The sequence below is a fragment of the Apium graveolens genome, chromosome 8, assembly GCF_009905375.1.
Source record: "Apium graveolens cultivar Ventura chromosome 8, ASM990537v1, whole genome shotgun sequence".
Taxonomy (NCBI): Eukaryota; Viridiplantae; Streptophyta; class Magnoliopsida; order Apiales; family Apiaceae; genus Apium; species Apium graveolens.
In genome coordinates this window covers 2,916,790-2,936,150 of record NC_133654.1, presented here as the reverse complement: position 1 = coordinate 2,936,150, position 19,361 = coordinate 2,916,790, and the positions used below count along the sequence as shown (strand labels likewise).

The following is a 19,361-nucleotide window of genomic DNA, read 5'->3' as shown; positions in this document are numbered from 1 at the left end:
AAGATTATAATTTTGTTTGAAAGAAGTTTTGGTTTTACGAAGAAACGGTTTCAGTAATGCGAAAAAAAAGTTCATTTTGGTTCGTAGTACCATAAATTTTAACTGTAATAAAAGTTTTTTAAAGAACATATTGAAATAGTTTTTAACGAGTCGGTCATGTCAATCAATTGTGATAAAATATCGTAAAATTTGTAAGTGTCAATTAAACGAGGACAAACGGATAGGCTCCCGGATTCACAAAAAAAATTCGGTATTAAATTTTTGCCAAAAATTATAGCGGACAAATGATTATAACCGTCGTTAGTTAGTACTCTCGTGTCTTAAATACCAATGTGACAATAGTACCACAACTTAAAAACATCTCTGATGTACAAATTAATAAAGCCTCCTCAGACATTTAGCAAAGAAAAAAAAGCCTCCTCGGACTTCAGCTAAGATTACTACCATGCTTTACATATGCCAAGCCGCAGTAAAAAATATCATTAAAGCCTTAATTAAAAAAAAAAAAATCAGCACAGCCAAAATGTAACAGAAGAGAGAAGATCAGACCACAGTCACACCTTGACACCACCCTCTGAGTAGTCTGTGATTTTCTGTAAGTACCCCGTTTGTCCGGCTCCTCGTAGTAGGATCTGTGGAGGGTAAGATGTGCTGCGTGTGCAATCAACTAATTTTTTGCTTTTCCATAATCCAGTGTTTAACTTTACATATATACTCTTGGTTGAGGATCACATACAACTGCATCATTTTCCTGGACGCTAACAACACATATTTGTCGATTTGATCTTCATACCTCTCGTAAAGTGCTGGAACTGTAAGAACAATGACAAGGCCTGCCAGAGTTTCCATTTGTATTAGTTACATGTACACTTATGGTTATCGATACAAAAAGAATTGTGAACTGCTCAGCAATGAAACTAATGTGCTTTTAACATCAAGCTCAAGACTTGGTATAAAGGCAATCATATGAAGGAAAAGTTTTCAAGAATTCCACGAGAGAGTATATGCAACATGAATTTAAGGAACCGATAGAACTTACTAATGTAACCCAATGTAACGAAGTCCATCAAGCAGCCAATCACGGATATTAGGAGCAGGTATGTGGCAACTCTCATAAACATCTGTGTGTCTTTACCCAACGCAATATCCTGGGATATAGAGAGCAATGCATTAATGTGCTTTCGGATAAAGGATGCTGCTTTACTCACTGTTTCTTCAGATAGGTAAAAATCTGGCAAAGGTGGAGCAGGTCTGTTCATAACCATTTACAGGAGGATAATAAGATTGCAGCTCAAATCATTTGTGACAGCATATAATCATGTAACTATACCGTCTAATAACATCAAACATTTTCATTATGCATATATATTTCACAACATATCGCTGTTAAGTATTTGAATCAAAAGGGAAACGATGAAACTGCAGAATGTTGCCAAATCTGCAGACTGTAATTTACATTATGCAAGACACTTTTTTGTTGCATACACTAGATATGCAAATATAGCTGATCATTTTCTCGGAAAATAAACTCTCAACTTAGGCCAAGAAGCACACAAACATGTCCACTTACCGGTTTACAATTGCAGCAGATTTGGCCCAAAGAAAAAGAATGGAAAACAAGAGCAAAAGAACAGCAGAAACAAATGTTACTAGTGTATATCCAGATCTCTCAAATACCACCCAAGCAGCAAAAGCAACTATTAGTATTCCCTGATTCAGATTTTTATGCTTCCATAGCATCAAATCAGCAACTGTTACAGAAGACAATCATATTACTAGTCTGTTCCTTCTCGAAATTGCACATCATTTATACTAGATCAATAAAAGTGCAGGCTTATAAATATGATCATCCTGGTTTCAAAATTTAACGATTTTCTGACAGAGTTCAGATCAAGATTACGGATACAAAGTTAAAATGAATTCAGTTCCTATTTATTCAGACTCCATAACAGCCAAATGTGACTTAAAATTTTCATCATATATGCAGACCAATCCATGATACAAACACACACAGGTATACAAATATTTAAACGACTGTATGTCAAATAATTTACCTAATCCTCCTCCAAAAATCTCATGAACATCTCTTTCCCTGTTAAACAATCGATCCGATGAACTCATATCTGCAATATCCAAAGCCCATAAACTTCAATGTAGCTGTAGATTTAATGACTATAATTGTTATGATTTGCAGATAAAAGTAGAATCTTCTTTAGTTTTTATGTCATTTGAATCATAAGTAAAGAACAATTCTTTCCAGTAAACTTATATGCCCACCTTTTGTCTAGGCTCATCAAAAATACTATACAATTGTCAATTGTAAGTGTATTGTATCACAAACACACACACCCACACACAGTATGTAATGTATTCTAAAAAAGTAGGATAAAGACATTGCCACCCATGGATGCTGACTGCCACTCCATTAGTCATCATGTGGGACACTGGGGACAACTGGCTGCTTTTACTATTTTTTTCTTTCTTTTAGTGCATCATTTGAATATTTATTTACTTATTTTTAACAATTGATAAACCTGGAATATCACAAAGTTGTGTACTATAAGTCTTGTTTGTAGGGTTTAAGATTTAAACTTCATAGAACTAATTGGTAAACTAAAGTCTCCATACTACAGTTTCTTAAAAGCACTGTAAATTTATGAATCTGGCCAACTTGTAACCGAAAGGAAATATCAAAACTTTGATATTCATGCATTCAAGTTTACAATACTAGCAGTTTTCAGCAAATGTCAAAACCAAGTGAAAGATTTCACAAGACGAAATCAAGGGATCAAACCAAATTTAATAGATGATGAATTAATGACTAGTGACAATTCCTTGATTAAACCTCTGTATCTATAATCGAACTTCGATTTATAACTTAGACATCATGCTTTTTCTCCACTGTGTCCTTATCTTCCTTTTCCGAGGTACTAGTTTCGGCTTTTGGAGCAACTGTTGCAGGTAAGGAGTCCATCAAGCTGGCAGCTATTGCAGCTTTTAGATCTTCATCCTCTGCATCTGAGAGTGATTGTTCTCCACGAAATTGACAAAACGGATCCTGCTGCTGTTGGGCTTGAGTGGTTCTGTCAGGTGTTTTTTGTACAGTGTTGCAGGATTTTATTATTCTTTCTGCATCTTCAGGTAATAGCCATTGCCCAAAAACATTAGAAGCCTCTGAGGATGAGATGGGACACTCCTTTGGGAAATTTCCCCTCACTATAAATATACTCCAGCCAAAGCCTTTTAAAGAATCAAGATAGGCTGAAAGATAAAACTTGGACAGGTGCTCTGGTGCTGCATAGAGACTATCAAAATTGTACCACTCCCCATTCACTTTCCTGATACAAAACCAATGGTCTTGTAGATGACAAATAAAAGCCTTTTCAAGCTCTGGATCAATCTGAGCAGGTTCGGCCACAGGGCTGTTGAGAGGAATAACTTGCAGATCCCACACTTCCAAAGCCTTTTGCAAAACCTGCAAAAGAAATATAAAATCCAGTAATTCAGTGACCTCGTTATTAATATGATGCCACAAGATAACTATAGAATGAATAGAGTGTCTAATGTATTCAATGCGTCTAAAAACTTTTGTTCAGCTCAGTACAGTCAAAATAGCGATTCAAAAGCACCCAGGTATCAATGTATAATGTCTTCTTAACTAACAACAAACAAACGACTCAACTGACTTGATCACATTTTGGTTAAAGCATCTAAATTTATTTTGGTTTATTGGCATTACTGCCTAAAGCATATCCTCAGGTCAGTGGGGAAAAAGAGAGAGCATCCAGCAGCAAGGGTTCTTTTCTTGTACATCCACAACATCTATAAACATAACTTAAATACTTGAATTCAAAGATAACAAAATTATATGTATGACTACTAATCCCTCCGTCCCATTTATATTGGTCATATTTCTATTTTATTATTTTAATTTACTTGAAAAGCAATACATTTCTTCGGTAACCATCAATTTATTAAATTTAATTAAATAAAATGTGGAATTCTACGTGGACTAAAAAAAGTGATGGAGAGTAGTAGATTTCCTGTCTTTTCTCGGATGTTTAGAAAAAATCTCTTTGCTACAGTTGGAGGAGGTAGCCTATTATTTCAGAGTAATCCAAAAACATTGATTTGCTGATTCTTAGCAGCATAGTTTGAGCGAGGCCACTTCATAAAAAACAGAGCTTTAAACCAACTCAACTACCTAAACTTCGAAGAAACGTAAATTAAGCATACACAAATTTACAAGAAGCATCCAAGAAAGATAACAATGCTCAAACAAACCAGTCAAAATTTGACAGCATAATTAATGATAAACAAGTTATAGTTCTCTTTTTTTAAGAACATCCCAAATCCTTCTTCTGAACAATTTTAGTTATTTTAAAGCAAGAACTACTGAATTGTCAAATGGTTTGTATGTACCTCTTGTCTCCGGTTAACTGATCACATTTGATAATATGATTATAGACTGAGACACCAATAACAACACAACTTTATGATAACAAAGCAGTTGACATTTAATATTACTTGAAAATGTGCATCATAATTTATGCATTCGCTTCGGTATGCAATAGCAGGAAAGAAGACAACTATCAATTTTGCATAGACATTTGGACATAAAAGGTTTTTATCATTTCTATCCATGATGCACCGACGACATTATATCATATAGAACAAAGGACTTAAAAGGTAGGAATTGATGAAGTAGGCTTATAGCCTCGAACTACTCAACACTAAAATTAAAAAAAAATCATGAACACCATAATCCAACAAAACATCAAATATTTTTAAACAGGAGCATAGGGAGTAATATTCTCCTGGAAGGCCAATACACGCATTTTGAAATTAAATTGGACCAAGGGAACTGCACAAGTATAGGGGCCTCTGCTGTATCCGGCTGTTTCAATATTGAGGCATTTATGATTGAGAGAGTGCTCATATCTTGCCCATTATTATCTTTCCTAACGGGTTTTGACTAAATTATCTCGTCACAATAACAGCTATCACTAGACAGTTATTAAGACATGTCAGCAAAGAAAAACAATACGGACATAGGGCTTCTGTGCTTTTCATATTCAGACAAACTACAATCAACTGCTTACCGATCCTTACAAAAACAAAACAAAAAGTCTAATAAATGAAAAAACAAAAATCCTTCAAAATGATAACTTTCATCATTCTCGAACAACAAAAAAACATTTTATCGGAACATCAAACCTTTAAGCATCCAATCAGCCTAATTTCGCTGCTTATTATTAACTTCAATCAATACATTTATATACTCACACTACTAAAATCGTTAACTTCATATCCAAATATCCAACCTAACACCAATTAACAAACTTTCAATAAAATCCAAAACTTTCAACAACTCAATCACCAAACTAACTTTATGCAACTCATTAGCATCATTACACCACTAAAATCATTAACTTCACATCCAACTATCCAACCTAACCGCAAATTAAAAAACTTCGGATCAAAATCAAAACTTTTGACAACCTAATCAACAAAACTAACTTTAAGCAATACATTTGCATCATTACACTACTAAAATCATTAACTTTCCAACCTAACCGCTGCAACCTAACTTCCGATAAAAATCAAACCTTTCATAAAATCAATCCCAAAACCAGTCAAACCATACAAATTACAAACACACAAAATTCAACAAAAATCCAGTCCTTCTCACCTGAACAATAAAGTCAAAACTTATCACACAACTAACTGCAACTAACAAACTCCCGATAAAAATCAAAACTTTCGAAAACATCAATCACCAAAAGCACCACAAACACATAATATTCCAATCTTTCTCACCTTCAAAACATATCACACAACTAACCTCAACTAAAAACCTTCCAATAAAGATCAAACCTTTCATAAAAATCAATCACCAAAACCACTAAAACCACAACTCAATCACAAACACATTAAATACAATAAAACACCAATCTTTCTCACCTGAATACTAAATTAACTAACTTATCCGACCTAACCGCAACTAAAACTTCCAATAAAAATCAAAACTTACGAAAAGCCCAATCACCAAAACCACACAAATTAAACAAAAACACACAAAATTAAATAAAAAACAAATCTTTCGAGAAAATCAATCACCAAAACAACTAAAACCACACTTAATCACAAAATTCAATAAAAATTAAATCTTTCTAGAAAATCAATCATCAAAACAACTAAAACCACACAACTAAATCACAAAATTCATAAAAACCAAATCTTTCTAACCTGAATACTAAAATCACCATCAAGTGACACATTATGCAACTCTTCCGAACACATAAACACTTACACCACACAACTCAATAAAAAACACACAAAATTCAACAAACAACTAAACTTTCGATAAAAATTAAAACTTTCGAAAACATCAATCACCAAAACAACTAAACCACACAACTTAATCACAAAACTCAACAAAATCAAATCTTTCTAACCTGAATACTAAAATCCCCATCAAGCGACACATTATGCGACTCCTCCGACACAAACGCCTCACTCTGAGCTCCACCAAGCATCACCTGCCGCTCCGTACGATCGAGATCGGAAGCGAGAGCCGCCAAATCGAATTCAGAGAAGAACGGGCCTTGTAAAACTGTGTTCACACAATGTACAGCACAAAGCTTCGATTCTTGCACTTCATGATACAACATGCCGCCGTTTATTGGACCGTCCATTTGCTCAATTTGAATTGCAATTTGGGGATTTTTAATTGCAAAACCCTAGAATATGTGTGTGTATAGGTGTGTGTATATGTTGGTTGTTATAAGGGGGCTTGGACGTTGAGTTCTGTTATGTTTTCTGTTTTAGATAGAAAAATATTTTGTGATATTATTATATATTAAATTAGTTAAATTAAGTTTTTTGCATTTTTTTGGAATATTTTTGAACATGGTGCAACATAATATGAATTTTTACATTTTTTTTTGAAAAAAACTAGATCAGAAAGAAAATTATAAAGATTTTTTTAAATTATGTAGTACGAGGATTGATTTTTTAAAATATTTTTACTTTTTTAAGGGGTGATTAAACTGTATATGAGATAATCAACGATATATATGAAATAAATAATTAAGAACATCTCAAATGATAAAATGTTAAATGATTAGTTTTAATGGTTGGATATCATTATTATGTAAAACTTTATTTAAGAGATTTGATATATAATTCAATGATATTATCTATAATTATAATTTTGTAAATTATAGCTGAGGGTTTATTGATTACACAAATATGGCCAACAAAAATAATTATCTATATTTTTTGACAAGGACACATTTTTTTTACATATTTTCTAAAAGTGTCACCTACACACTTGCATTATTTAGTTAAAAGTTCTCCACCAATTAGATTATTTAGTTAAGGATCCTTCATCAATTATCAATAAAGTATGTTATATAAATTGGACATAAGCTAAAATTGATCAATTTTTCACAATGATAATTTTTGTTGTTTTTTTTAAAAAAAATAGAGTTACTTTTGTTATTTTTATCCCAAACATGCTTGTTGAGATTATAACAGATAAGTTTATTTATTTATCGAGATCAAAACAATTTGCAATGGCTGTTATGTGTGAACTGAAACTTCTTATGACAGGTTTGAAAAAGGGAGGGGTTAATAGTTATTACTGAATTGAATTAACCTGTGAATATATAAATTGCAAGAAAAGAAAAATGAACTGTTGGGCCGAAGTCTAAAGTGAAGATGGACCTGACCCAGGCCCAATTAGAGAAAGGAGGCCCAAGCTGAAGGCCCAAGAAAGGAGCACTATGAATAAAGAGAGAACTTTAATAGAAGAGGTTGGAGAATCAGTAATAGGATAGTAAAGGTTGTAAAACTAACATGAATGAATGTTTATACATTATTTATTGCACATCATACAGAAGTACTACAAGAAAACAAATTTTATGTTTACACTCGAAAAATTACTATATTCGTCCTACAATATATGAAATGGTTCCGAATTTTAAACAATTGAAATTGTGGCCTCGGCATTGTAAGAACAAAATTGACTGGCAACAAATTTTACACAAGAAGATCATAATGGTTTTTGCCACTGTACAGAAGCCTCACAGCCTTCTTAGTTTTGCCTGTCCATGAAGTCTTGCCGTAGTCAGCTCCATACTCTGCAATTGGAATGAAACCCGATCCTTGACCTCCCTTCGCGTGCTGCAGTTTATCACAATTTACAAACATGCATATGATTATGACAATGTAATGATGCAGATTCAGAAACGCTGATGATTAATTATCAGGACTGTCAACTGAACAGACAACCTGCATATATGAATTAAACAGAAACCAAGAAAGGTGCACGAAGTTATGAATGTTTCAGAAATTGCAGTGTCAACTGCTTGATAGCCCAGTTGACTTATCAGTCAGTTGAATCAAGGTTTTACATTTAATATGCTCATCAACTTTATCCTATGGAATTCTAATCCTAGAATTGCTCAATTATCTCTCTCAGAGAAAGAGTGAATTGTGATCTTTTCGTCCAATAGATAAAAGTGCACTTGATTACTGAAAAATGAAAAGTCTAAGTTTTTCATAATTGAAGTCCCAAAGAGACAAGTAAAGGCTGTGAAGCTGAGTGAACGGCGTATTGAAATATATACCACTCCAGCAATAACGTTGCTTTAACGGGCTTGCAGTTCATTACACCAAAGGCTTCCTAGTTTCTATAAAATGAAAGAAATGAAAAAGGTGAATCAAAATCCAAGTGCTAAATTACTAGACTTTAGGGCCACCATGCATTTAGTACATGGCTAAGAGAGATCAAGTTTTATCTGAATGTTATTCTTCGCATATTATTTATTTATTTTTATTTAAGTTCGATGACTTCATATGTAGCTTAGTTACTTTTTGAGGCACTGTTCAAGCATAGACGGCAAATCACAAAGCGAATGAACTGGAAATATTAGCCCACGGCCCTTGGTTTAGTGGTAAAGTAAGAACGTAAAGAAAGGAGGGGTTTATACATCATCAAACTGATTAACAGACAAAATTATCAAGCAAAACCATTGTTTTAATACTGAAGCGCAACAAAATCAACTTTCATATTGGTTGTTTTTGTAGGTTCCATTTGACATCAGTTTGTTGTTGAGACATACCTCACGTTCAGGTATGTACACAACGATCGGCTGGTGACACAACTTTGACAGCACCTGTGTGAAGAATATACAATCTAGAATCAGCACATGAAATTTAATTAAAAATTATAATATATGCCTATGAATCTCTAATAAATTTGGTAATACAGTCATTGTGGCAAACACTAAAATGACCACTCACTTCAAAGAATGAATATTTCACGCCTAACAGCCTCTAGTCAATTAACATTGTACCAAAAGCAGTTTGCATTTTTGGTTTACTTAGCTAATTTTTTTCTCCTTATTTACAAATTTCCAAAGCTGTCTAGGCCACAGCTGTGCCAGCAGCTGTAAGTAAGAAGTATTACTGGTCGGTTAGCTATTGGAACTTTGAAAACACCTCATGGACAAAGCCTATTGTCCCCTAATTTCTTAGAGTACTCTAGAATTTACAGACAGTGTGACACGATCATTCTAATTATCTTCTCACTGTCGCGCTCCGCGCTCCTCAATGTGCAACCAAGAGTGCAGCTATATAGCAATTCCTATAGATTATGGGCATAAAAGCACTTCTATTTTCTTCTACCTGATTTTATCTATTCACTTTATCATCTTATATAATGGTTACAAGCATCAAAGGATACATATCTCTCACTTCCAATTTGAAATTGAACATTAAATTAACTGTACCTTTTTTCTTGTGTAACCGATATAAGGGGACAGAATGAGTCTTATAGTCATCAATAAAACAGGCTAGTTCATTATATAAGAAAAAACCAAAGTGTAATGACTAGTCTCCCCTATATAATCTAACACTGTGAGATTAAAGGGCCACACTCCCTCCCCCCCCCCCCCCACCACCACCAACACCCAACCAAATCCACCAGACTGTTTGTAAAATGTGAAATGGATATGGCAGTAATCATTGTTTGTCCACCTTCTCCTACCACTATAGCCGGCCCAGAAATGCAGGCCCAGATCATGATTGGCATCCCACATGTTATGATGTGGCACCAAGGTGTTACAATAAACCATCCTAATGAACATTATATAACAGATCATTACCAATGTACTTAAGTTCTGTGATTTTTCTACATCATTATTGTTGGCCTGTCACTTACAGAAGCATACATATATTGCGACCGTAACATAAGAAAGAGACCTTGAAGTGCCTAGTGCTCCGTTTAGTTAGAACGAATAATATTGGATGGAATGGGATGGAAATTTATTCTATATTGTGGAGAATTATCTAGTTTTTATTCATTCCTCTGTTCCAGTTACCAACTTAAACTAGAGCTCAAGGCCACCATTTTGTAAACAAAAAATGCTATATTCTTTTTCTTACTCACTTTCTTCACAATCTTCACCATAGAGAATTTACACTCTTCCATTTTATTTGCACACTTTTTCTCTCCTTTCTTTAGTCCACCTTTAACTTAGCATACAAATTTTCAATACATTCCATTCCTACCCTATTCCTTTACTCCCAACCAAACAGAGTTATAGTAATTAGTAATCACAAATTAGAGTTCTCTGGGAGAAAATAAACAAGTATGTATCATTAGAGTCCGCACTAACCAGTAGCTCTGACTCTCCACCCCAAAAATCTGATCTTCCAATGCGTTGACAATAGCTACAATAAGATGAAAGGCTTTTAGTAATAAAAAATGCATTCCAATTTCCAATACCATGAACAACTATAAAACAGAAAACTAAACTAGCACAATAAAATACATAAAGAAATTGACTTGAAGTAAAGGGCTAACCGTTTTAATGACTCGTCAACAGTAATGGCCATCAACGCCTCTGCATACTCGGTGCGTTCGTTATCCTTAACACATATTACCTCCTTCACAGCTGTGCGCAATTCATCTGCATTGTATCTATGCTTGATGAGAGATCATCGAAGAGAGAAGAAGAATAGTTTAAAAATATTCACTGCTGAATACAGGCTACTGAGTAAGAGGGGTTCAATAAAGAGGTGAAAAAGTCAAAGTCCAAATAAAGATTTACGTAAAACGTAACCTAAAAATCCCAAAAATTGGCATAGTATCTCAACAAAAATTGAAATTTGCAGCAGATATATTATACGAGGTAACATGTTATAAACAAAATTAAGGAGCAAATACTATCACCGTGAAAGAACTAATATGTATGTACCTGCATTCTCAGTCTCTTCACGTGAATTAAGCGGGACACCCTTGTGGATTGCCATGCCTTTAACCTAGTTTCAGTTTCAATATACATCATGATCTGAGAGCAGTGTGGTAACTTAATAGTACATTAAAAATTGGCTACCAAGTTGGATGCCACATAATAGAATAGAACAGTGAAGCTGCGGACCAAACTACTGTAACACACATATACACCGCATAGTTGGCAAGAAAATTATAGAATCTTAAGTATCTCCAAAAAGATCATAGTATTTAGTATCTACTGATGTGACTTATTTAGTATAATTGGTTAAAGCTATATCCAAGACAACTTTTTCTTTGGTTGAAGAATCACAAAAACAACTCAACTACTATTACCACCATGGTGATTAATACTCTGAATGTTAATCCTACCGCCCTACATTTCATTGTAAACAATGTACCATGGTGGTTCATAGTCTAAATAATGTAACAACAAAGAAACAGAAAGAAAATGTACCAGAGCACGAAACAAACACCGCCCATCACCAGTAACTTTCTTAACCGAATAACGTTCAACTTTCTTCATTGCTGGTGAAACTCCATCACCACTATCAAAACAATCAAACCCATCAACAAACAAACCGGAAAAAAAAAATAAGCTCACACCATCCAAAAAAGATTCAAACTTTCACCAAATTCAAATCATACATTCATAAACCATAATATTCAAGAAAATTCAAGAAATCGAGAAATCATATATGAAAAATTCACCACTTTTAAAAAAATCAAACCCGTCATCGAACAAACAAAGAAAAATTAAAATTAACTCACACCATCCTAAAAAGATTCAAACTTTAATCAAATTCAAATCACACATTCATCAACCCTAAAATTCAAGAAAATTCAAGAAACCTATCAATCATATACGAAAACCCGAAAAAACGGAACATTCACGGCTAGGGATCAAAAGGGCCTTACCCAATTCTTGCAAAAAACAAATTGTTCCTATAATTACTGTAACTACTGATTGTTCTATTAGGCCTAGGGCTATAGCTTGAAATTGAAGGAACAGGAGAAGAAACCAGCTCAAACTTAGCAAACCCATTTCTCAGCTGCTCTAATACACTCTCTGTAACATAAACATACATGAATTAAACAAAAATATAGAGCTCAAATTGAATATTTTACATACACAATACATAAATGTACAGATAAATAAATTGAAATTTAAATAAGATGGTGTTTTAAAGTTACCTTTAGATGAATTTCCCTCCATGGATATAATGGTTTGGTATAATTTATGACTTAAAAGTGTTGTTTTTCATGTAAAGTTTCAAGCTTTATGTGAAACAGAGTGTTCTTGAAATTGAAAATTTGCAAATGGATAAGCAATAATAGTGCAGCAAACGACGTCGTCAAACGTTTGCATGTAAAAGAGGTCTGATTTTTTTTTTCTTGTTTTTAAAGTTGCACTGTTGTAGTAGTAACATAAATATTGTTGCCTTATAGTTAAAGGTTTATTTTTACATATTAAATTTTTAGTACAAATCTTGTGGGTACAAACCACGTATTTTTAGGGATTTTTTGAAAAATACTCAAAACTAAAAATATTTTTGCAAAAACAAGAAATCTTGTCGATAATCTATTATCGATAATGAGAAAAAAGAAGATGCCTTCTTAGTTGTGGTCATGGTTACATATTTCGAAAATCAAAATTATTCGGTTGATATACTGATTTGCGATTTATTTTTAAAAAGTCGGATAATTTATCAGAGAGTTATTGGAAATCGATTAAATCGGACAAATATTTTTATCCATTTTGAACAATTTATCGATAATTTTTTAAAAATCGTCTGATTTTTATAACGGTGATACATGGATGAGATAAGTTTTTGATTACACAATAAGCAAGATAGTATTATCGATCTGATTCAGTTCTCCGTTGAGAATTTGTCAAAGTGTTATTTGAGAACAAGTTTGTAAATTCTAGCATTTTTCTTGTTCCAGTTATGTAACAATTATACTAATGCAAATGTAGGGTCTGTTTGGCTGACGAGTCAGCTTCGGCTTATGACTTATAAGTTCGTAACAGCTTATTGAGACTGTTTGTCGACCCAACTTATAAGTTAAATTTACAACTTATAAGCTAATAAGCTGAATTCAACAAAATCACTCATGACTATATTTGATCTTATAGATTAAACGTAAATTAATAGTCAATCGTTTATCATAAATAGTGTCAAAAGTCAAAATAGAAAATGTATAATGGGACGGAGGAGTAGTAATTATTGATGGTGCCCTAAACATATTCATAAATCACTTGATTTTTGTTATTTTATACAAATCAATTCATGATATTGTTCTTGAAACTCTTGAATGCCAAATTCATTCCTGTTTTAAAAAAATTTTGTTCAAAATTTCACCCCAATTTATTTTTCTTGTTTCGTCTCCGGTCATTACGCACCTCCTTTCAATCACTTGTCAGCTGAATTTGTACTCAACACCTACATTTACGCTTAAAATTTCTTCAAAACCTCTGCCTGATATAATGTAGTTTATTTGCTTGATACAAGGTTCCTGAATATGCCATGTTAGATCAACTCATGAAGATGAACAATACTTCCAATGAACTTAATTATTTTTTGAAATCTTCCTCTACCTTCTTGAATATATTTTTCCATACCTCCTTGAGTTTGCCTTAATTATTTTATGGAACCTTCTTCTGCCATCTTGAAATACTTCTCCGGAAAACCTTAACTTCACCGTTTGTTCAGGAATACATAGCATAATATGAGATTTCTTCAATGACTCGGCATCCTTGTCTGACCGCTTTCCATTACATGTAGTCTGCTCTAGTTTTTTTGTTGGTACATTTCTAAAAATATTGAAGCGACAATGTCAGACTCGTCTAGATCTTAATAGGAAACAGGGAATAATCATGAAAACGTTCTAAAAAGATATCAAGTTATAAAATATTTTGGTTTTTTTTCTTCCAAATGTTTGTCTCATACATGTCGCTCAGCTCAGTGCCTCAACCTTTGATAGTTTGCATCAACTAATTTGCCACTTAACTAATTTTTCTGGTCATGAATTTTTTCTTGTTTTGTTTAAGATAGACAGAGGCCCTAAAAAACCTACTGGCAAAAATATTAAGAGCATTGTATCTTAGAAAAATAAGAAGCAACACACTTAGAATTTCTAGCCCTGACGCTTATTTTTGAACATAAATACCTTTATGGATTTTTAACATCCTTCTGAGCATCAAAGTACAATCCTTGGGAGAGGTTTTCAAGGAAGACTTTTTCGCTTTGAGCAGCATTTAAACGATCAGCAGATATATGCCGAGCAAATAGTTCATGATATACGTAAGAGGTGATGGTCGGCCTGATGGAATCTACCTCTTCTTCACTTAAACAAAATATGATTTTCAGCTGTTCCAAAGCAGCCAGCTGCAATTGATGAAACAGAAAACGTAAACTTAGACAGATAGTACAAATGTTAAACCTCATTGCACATTTAATATAAATCTATTGTTGGTTAATCTTTTATCAACATAACTGAACCCCAATCCCTAACACTGGACTCTCACAATGCAGATTAGGTTATCTGGTCATCTTAAAGTCACTTGATCGTTGATAGGTTACAAAGTTTATTTCTCATCTTGCAAATATAAGATAATGAGCATAAGACAAAAGAATTTACTAATCATTACTACCAAAGAAGATAATATAAAATCCAGAATAATATAGACATTGGTTTGTGATTAGCAAGTCTTGTGATGCATTTCCTTAGATTAGTAGACCAAATTTATAGTAAAGGGAGGAAATTCAAGCATAGAAAGATATCAAGAAGAACGAATTAAGGAAACGAAGATAAAAATATGATCATAAAATAATATCAGGCAAAAATTAATACAATAAATGAAAAACAAATCATTAAAGTGGGGGATATCGACTTTGTAACCTTATCTTCTTCCATTCGGCCAAGTGACAAGGAATCTGTTACATATCTTGTGTACAAAAGCTTTAAGTCGTCCTTCTTTATGTTACCTTTTGATCAAAATTTAAAATTAATTTATCAAAGTTCCATGAACAATTTAACTAGATAGGTATAACAACAATACGTCAACATTCAAACCTAAAGAGGAAACTGTTTGAAGATCTCCTGCAAAGCTTCTGGTATCACGATGTTCCTTCAGTGCGATTAACAAAGCATTAAATTCCAATATCTTATTAAGCTCCTCAAACACCTTTGTCCTTCCCATGTACCTGATGAAAGCCAATATTTTAGTTCTCACAAACCATCATATGGAAGGAATGACCAACTAATTTAGAGTGGATAATCGGTTGTTCTCGGAAGCATTGTTGTGATGTCGGTCGACTAGTCGTCGACTAGTCGACCAAACGGTGAATAGTTATCGACTCAACATCTCGACTCGGTGAATGTTGATATTTTGGTCGCCTAGTCGACTAAGCGGTCGACTAGTCAGGCTGCTAAGTCGTTCGGATCACCGACTGGTTTATAACCCGGTCCAAACCCGAACTAAAAATGGTCCAAACCCGGTCAAAACCAGGTCAATCTTTAATAAAAAAAGAAACGGGTCTAATAAAACCCTATTACCCACCAGCCACAACCTCCTCTCTCTATTCCAACACCAGTTACTTCTTTAACGGGTAAGAAATCTTCTTCTTCTCTAATTCTTCTTCTCTTCCTTCTACAAATCTTTAATTCTACCTTATTCGTCTTCTTCTTCTTCTATGTCTAATATATGTATGTATATTGTATGTATAATTATATATACAAACCATCATTTGAATATATGTATGTATATTGTATGTATAATTATATACATATATGTATCTATACATATGTGATAACTGATAATAGATAAGTTTAAAGTTTAAACTTGTTTTAATCACACTATTCGAAATCTGCCCTGTTTTCTGCAGATTGAGCATCTGACTTTCTGTTTGTCGCTGTCTTTCTATTGTTTCCACTTTCCTGGATTTAATTCTATGCAGAATATGTTATGTTAATTGTTTCTCTTTTTGTGTTTACTGCATTCTGAGTTCTGAATTTTGCAGTTTAATTTTCATGTATTTTTTGTTCTATAATTCTGCTTATTTTTCTATAGATTATATTTTCTGCTATGTTTTTCTTCTGTTTTTCTGCAAAATCTCCATTCTGCACAATTACTGCATTCCTTGAAATCTAAAAAAAACATTATGGAAGAGGTTATAACTTAGAAATCTAAATTACATAATGCAAATATATATGTGTGTATATTTAATCACATATATATAATTTATAATAATATATTATTTTTTTATCGATTAGTCTACAACTAATCGACTAGTCAACTAGCGGGAGGTCCATCGACTCGCTTCGACTCCTCGACGTGACAACCATGCTCGGAAGTCACTCAAAAAGGAGTTCTATAAAAAGTTAATGTTTAGACTGTGGTGATACACTTCGAGAGTTCAAGTCAACGTCTTTTTTTCCTAGCAGCAATCAAGATTTCCATTATCTAGGGTTGGGGGTATAATAATATTCTTACATTAATCTTTTCTTCGACTCAAGTCTAAGTAGGATTGGTGATAAGTTTTCCTCAACAAGCTTTTGTCTATAACTTTCAAATACTTCTTTAGCAAGCTGCATAAATTGAAAAAATTGTTTGAGACAGCTAGAGAACATCATCATAGAGCTTCCAACTCAATCCAGTATATTTCTAAAATAAAGAGTCAACCTGTGTAAAAGTATGGCTCTGATCAGCTATTTTCGAAACTATTAGACAAACTTCCCACCGCAACTTCATCGGTTTACCTGACAGGCTCATCCAAAGGCATAGCAAAATATCAGGGTTTTTGGCCAATATCTGGGAGAATAAACAGTCTGTATTAGACACAAGGCAGAGTGCTCTGAAATAAGCATGCTAAATGTTTCATGAGGAACATGATCAGGTATCACAAACTCAACAACTAAAGTAATTTTTTTAGAGGAGTTCTGAGTTTGGATAAGAAAATTTACAGAGAATGTCCATCACCTAATCATACCTGAATCTGGTGAGAATTTCCCCATCTCGCAATATTTCCAAGCACTCCAAGTGCAGAAGCAGCAACCGCATTATTCTTCTCACTATAACACCAAAAAAACATCACGGATACTAACCAAGAAATTGCAATGAAAACATAGGCATAAAAGGAATTACATCAAATTTGCTTACCAATAGAACTGAGTTAGCTTATTTATGGTCCTTTCTTGAATTCCAATATACCGTTTGTAAGAAAGATATTGAAGTGCATAACATGCTCTCTCTATATGGAGAGTACCCATATAAATTACCCTCTCTATAATGTGAAGACAAAGATAATCCTGGCAACAAATAAGTAGACAAAAATGCATTCAATTGTTCTAAATGGTTCTATGGGGTAAACAGAAATGGAAAGTGAAACTAACCTTTTCTGGAAAAACTTTTGCTCGGCAAACCACTGCCATGAACTTGGCCAAGCTATCCATCAAAATAGTATCCCTGACCATTTGCGAAACAACTTCATGCACAGCTTCTAAAGCACCCTTTTCGATGATTACACGTACATAGTCGGTGAAACGGCAAGCAAAACGTGTCAATGTGATAAAAACCTACAGATTATATAAAATGTCTAATTATACGTGCAACTGAATTGACTAATATAGGAAACTAACTCTAATTACGAGCAAGCAAAGATTACCGAAGTAACAATAATAAAAGATTCATTAGACAGAAGATCCACGAGGACTGGAATTGCCTTTTCTCTAATTATAGTGTCGCAGGTGTCAATTTTTGCCCATGAGAGAATGTAAGCAGCTGACATCTGTGATCAAATTTGTTCTCACAAACTAAGCTAATAAATCTGGAATAGCACTCAAAACGTACATAATCGATAAATCAAGACCACGCACCTGAATAAAAACATTGTCACTCTCTTTGAGGATCATAACAAGGCTTTCAACAACATCAACTCTTAAATAATCAGCTAATCTTGTGTCTGTTTGTCAAAATTTACTCATCAAACAATTAATTAGCGCGCAAACACAGTATTTAAAAAAGAACACACAAATTGGTTTTACCTTCATAAATCATTTTATCTAACCCTTTTATAGCCTCTAACAAGCTGTCGGAATCCATTACCTCTTCGACATCCATTATCTTTTCGACATATTGTTCAAAAATTGGCTCCTGGGATTAAAAATCAATGATATACAAACGCCTTTAACAACCAAAACAAACATATACACAATTATTACAAACATATAGTTTTATTCATTAATCGAGATTATTAATTTATGGAGGTCAAAAATACATCTCTGTTATGTTAGAACAGAAAAAAAGTATTCACTTTGCAAGATTATTCGTTTATCGACATATTATTCAAAAGTTGACTCCTGGGATTAAGATCAATATATACAAACACCTTTAACAACCAAAACAAACATATACACAATTATTACAAACATATAACAATTATTCCAAACATACAGTTTTATCCGTTAATCGAGATAAAAAATACACTCTCTGTATTATGTTAGGACCGAAAAAATATTCATTTTACGAGATTCGTTTATCGAATATTCATTTATCGATGTTCAAATACCTTATACTTGTTATTGAATGACAGTAGATCACCAGCAAAACTATTAAACTTTAAATCGTTAAAAACTGCTCTCAATATGAATGTTTCTTCTTCGCGCTCCTTCACCTCGAATTTGACCAAAACTTTGGGATCAATCGCCGACATAGCTTTACACGATAAAACCCTAACTAAAGCGAACAAATATTATGCTATGAGTTCTAAATAATTATATATATTTATCTGACATATATCGTATAATAAAATATATTTATAGTATAGAATAAAATATAAATAATTTATGTGAGTTAAATACATGATTTAGTAAAAACATTGTATAGTGTGTTTTAAATTCTCTATACATTTTTCTTTAATTTTATATATAGTAAAGTCGATAGTCTATATTTGAACTATTGAAATTGAAATTGAAAAGTGTGTGGCGGAGCCAAGGAATTTGTTTTAAGGAAAATGTCTGGTATATAGAATATTATATAAAATTTTGTACATAA

The 19,361-nt window shown here is 33.2% G+C and overlaps 4 protein-coding genes across 8 annotated transcripts; all 4 read right to left on the bottom strand.

Moving 5' to 3' along the window:
- Window positions 1-320: 320 nt before the first annotated feature.
- Window positions 321-2,360, bottom strand: LOC141677483 (reticulon-like protein B12). 2 transcript variants are annotated; one of them, XM_074483437.1, is made up of 5 exons: window positions 2,278-2,360; window positions 2,055-2,188; window positions 1,571-1,751; window positions 1,040-1,251; window positions 321-833 (listed from the first exon to the last, which is right to left on the bottom strand). In XM_074483437.1, exons 2-5 carry the CDS (start codon window positions 2,119-2,121, stop codon window positions 664-666), a joined length of 630 nt encoding a protein of 209 aa, XP_074339538.1. In that variant the 5' UTR covers window positions 2,122-2,188; window positions 2,278-2,360; the 3' UTR covers window positions 321-663. The 2 variants fall into 2 exon arrangements, with proteins under 2 accessions (XP_074339538.1, XP_074339536.1); XM_074483435.1 differs by lacking the exon at window positions 2,278-2,360 and having other exon boundaries at window positions 2,055-2,269.
- Window positions 2,361-2,671: 311 nt separating this feature from the next.
- LOC141677482 (ataxin-3 homolog) lies at window positions 2,672-6,805 on the bottom strand. The gene is made up of 2 exons (XM_074483434.1): window positions 6,459-6,805; window positions 2,672-3,475 (listed from the first exon to the last, which is right to left on the bottom strand). Exons 1-2 carry the CDS (start codon window positions 6,696-6,698, stop codon window positions 2,879-2,881), a joined length of 837 nt encoding a protein of 278 aa, XP_074339535.1. The 5' UTR covers window positions 6,699-6,805; the 3' UTR covers window positions 2,672-2,878.
- A 1,028-nt stretch (window positions 6,806-7,833) lies between these two features.
- Window positions 7,834-12,653, bottom strand: LOC141678849 (OVARIAN TUMOR DOMAIN-containing deubiquitinating enzyme 3). Of its 2 annotated transcripts, XM_074485257.1 has the most exons (8): window positions 12,500-12,653; window positions 12,224-12,374; window positions 11,763-11,853; window positions 11,271-11,334; window positions 10,877-10,982; window positions 10,689-10,743; window positions 9,132-9,185; window positions 7,834-8,190 (listed from the first exon to the last, which is right to left on the bottom strand). In XM_074485257.1, the coding sequence occupies exons 1-8, from the start codon at window positions 12,519-12,521 to the stop codon at window positions 8,047-8,049; spliced, it is 687 nt and encodes a 228-aa protein (XP_074341358.1). In that variant the 5' UTR covers window positions 12,522-12,653; the 3' UTR covers window positions 7,834-8,046. The 2 variants fall into 2 exon arrangements, with proteins under 2 accessions (XP_074341358.1, XP_074341359.1); XM_074485258.1 differs by lacking the exon at window positions 10,689-10,743.
- Window positions 12,654-13,534: 881 nt separating this feature from the next.
- On the bottom strand, window positions 13,535-19,070 carry LOC141678586 (uncharacterized). Of its 3 annotated transcripts, none has more exons than XR_012557803.1 (14): window positions 18,877-19,070; window positions 18,353-18,461; window positions 18,185-18,270; window positions 17,974-18,096; window positions 17,702-17,884; window positions 17,469-17,617; window positions 17,299-17,380; window positions 16,992-17,120; window positions 16,803-16,897; window positions 15,383-15,513; window positions 15,209-15,294; window positions 14,477-14,694; window positions 13,905-14,120; window positions 13,535-13,822 (listed from the first exon to the last, which is right to left on the bottom strand). XR_012557803.1 is itself a non-coding variant. In XM_074484929.1 (13 exons), exons 1-12 carry the CDS (start codon window positions 19,018-19,020, stop codon window positions 14,479-14,481), a joined length of 1,533 nt encoding a protein of 510 aa, XP_074341030.1. In that variant the 5' UTR covers window positions 19,021-19,070; the 3' UTR covers window positions 13,535-14,120; window positions 14,477-14,478. The 3 variants fall into 3 exon arrangements, 1 of the variants encoding a protein (XP_074341030.1); XR_012557805.1 differs by having other exon boundaries at window positions 13,929-14,120; XM_074484929.1 differs by having other exon boundaries at window positions 13,535-14,120.
- Between the last annotated feature and the right edge of the window lie 291 nt (window positions 19,071-19,361).

What these genes read in the sequence shown, in the direction of transcription:
- LOC141678586 (XM_074484929.1), bottom strand. Translation starts at nt 19,020, where the DNA reads ATGTCGGCGATTGATCCCAAAGTTTTGGTCAAATTCGAGGTGAAGGAG. An exon ending in GTGACAATGTTTTTATTCAG is followed by an intron (nt 18,097 to 18,184) that starts GTGCGTGGTCTT and finishes ATTTGATCACAG; the next exon opens with ATGTCAGCTGCTTACATTCT. An exon ending in AGAGCCATACTTTTACACAG is followed by an intron (nt 16,898 to 16,991) that starts GTTGACTCTTTA and finishes CAATTTATGCAG; the next exon opens with CTTGCTAAAGAAGTATTTGA.
- LOC141677482 (XM_074483434.1), bottom strand. Translation starts at nt 6,698, where the DNA reads ATGGACGGTCCAATAAACGGCGGCATGTTGTATCATGAAGTGCAAGAA. An exon ending in ATGGGGATTTTAGTATTCAG is followed by an intron (nt 3,476 to 6,458) that starts GTTAGAAAGATT and finishes TTTCTTTTGCAG; the next exon opens with GTTTTGCAAAAGGCTTTGGA.
- LOC141677483 (XM_074483437.1), bottom strand. Translation starts at nt 2,121, where the DNA reads ATGAGTTCATCGGATCGATTGTTTAACAGGGAAAGAGATGTTCATGAG. An exon ending in GATTTTTGGAGGAGGATTAG is followed by an intron (nt 1,752 to 2,054) that starts GTAAATTATTTG and finishes CTTCTGTAACAG; the next exon opens with TTGCTGATTTGATGCTATGG. An exon ending in CGTTACATTGGGTTACATTA is followed by an intron (nt 834 to 1,039) that starts GTAAGTTCTATC and finishes AAACTCTGGCAG; the next exon opens with GCCTTGTCATTGTTCTTACA.
- LOC141678849 (XM_074485257.1), bottom strand. Translation starts at nt 12,521, where the DNA reads ATGGAGGGAAATTCATCTAAAG. An exon ending in GGAGGGAAATTCATCTAAAG is followed by an intron (nt 12,375 to 12,499) that starts GTAACTTTAAAA and finishes TTTATGTTACAG; the next exon opens with AGAGTGTATTAGAGCAGCTG. An exon ending in GGTGTTTGTTTCGTGCTCTG is followed by an intron (nt 11,335 to 11,762) that starts GTACATTTTCTT and finishes AACTGAAACTAG; the next exon opens with GTTAAAGGCATGGCAATCCA.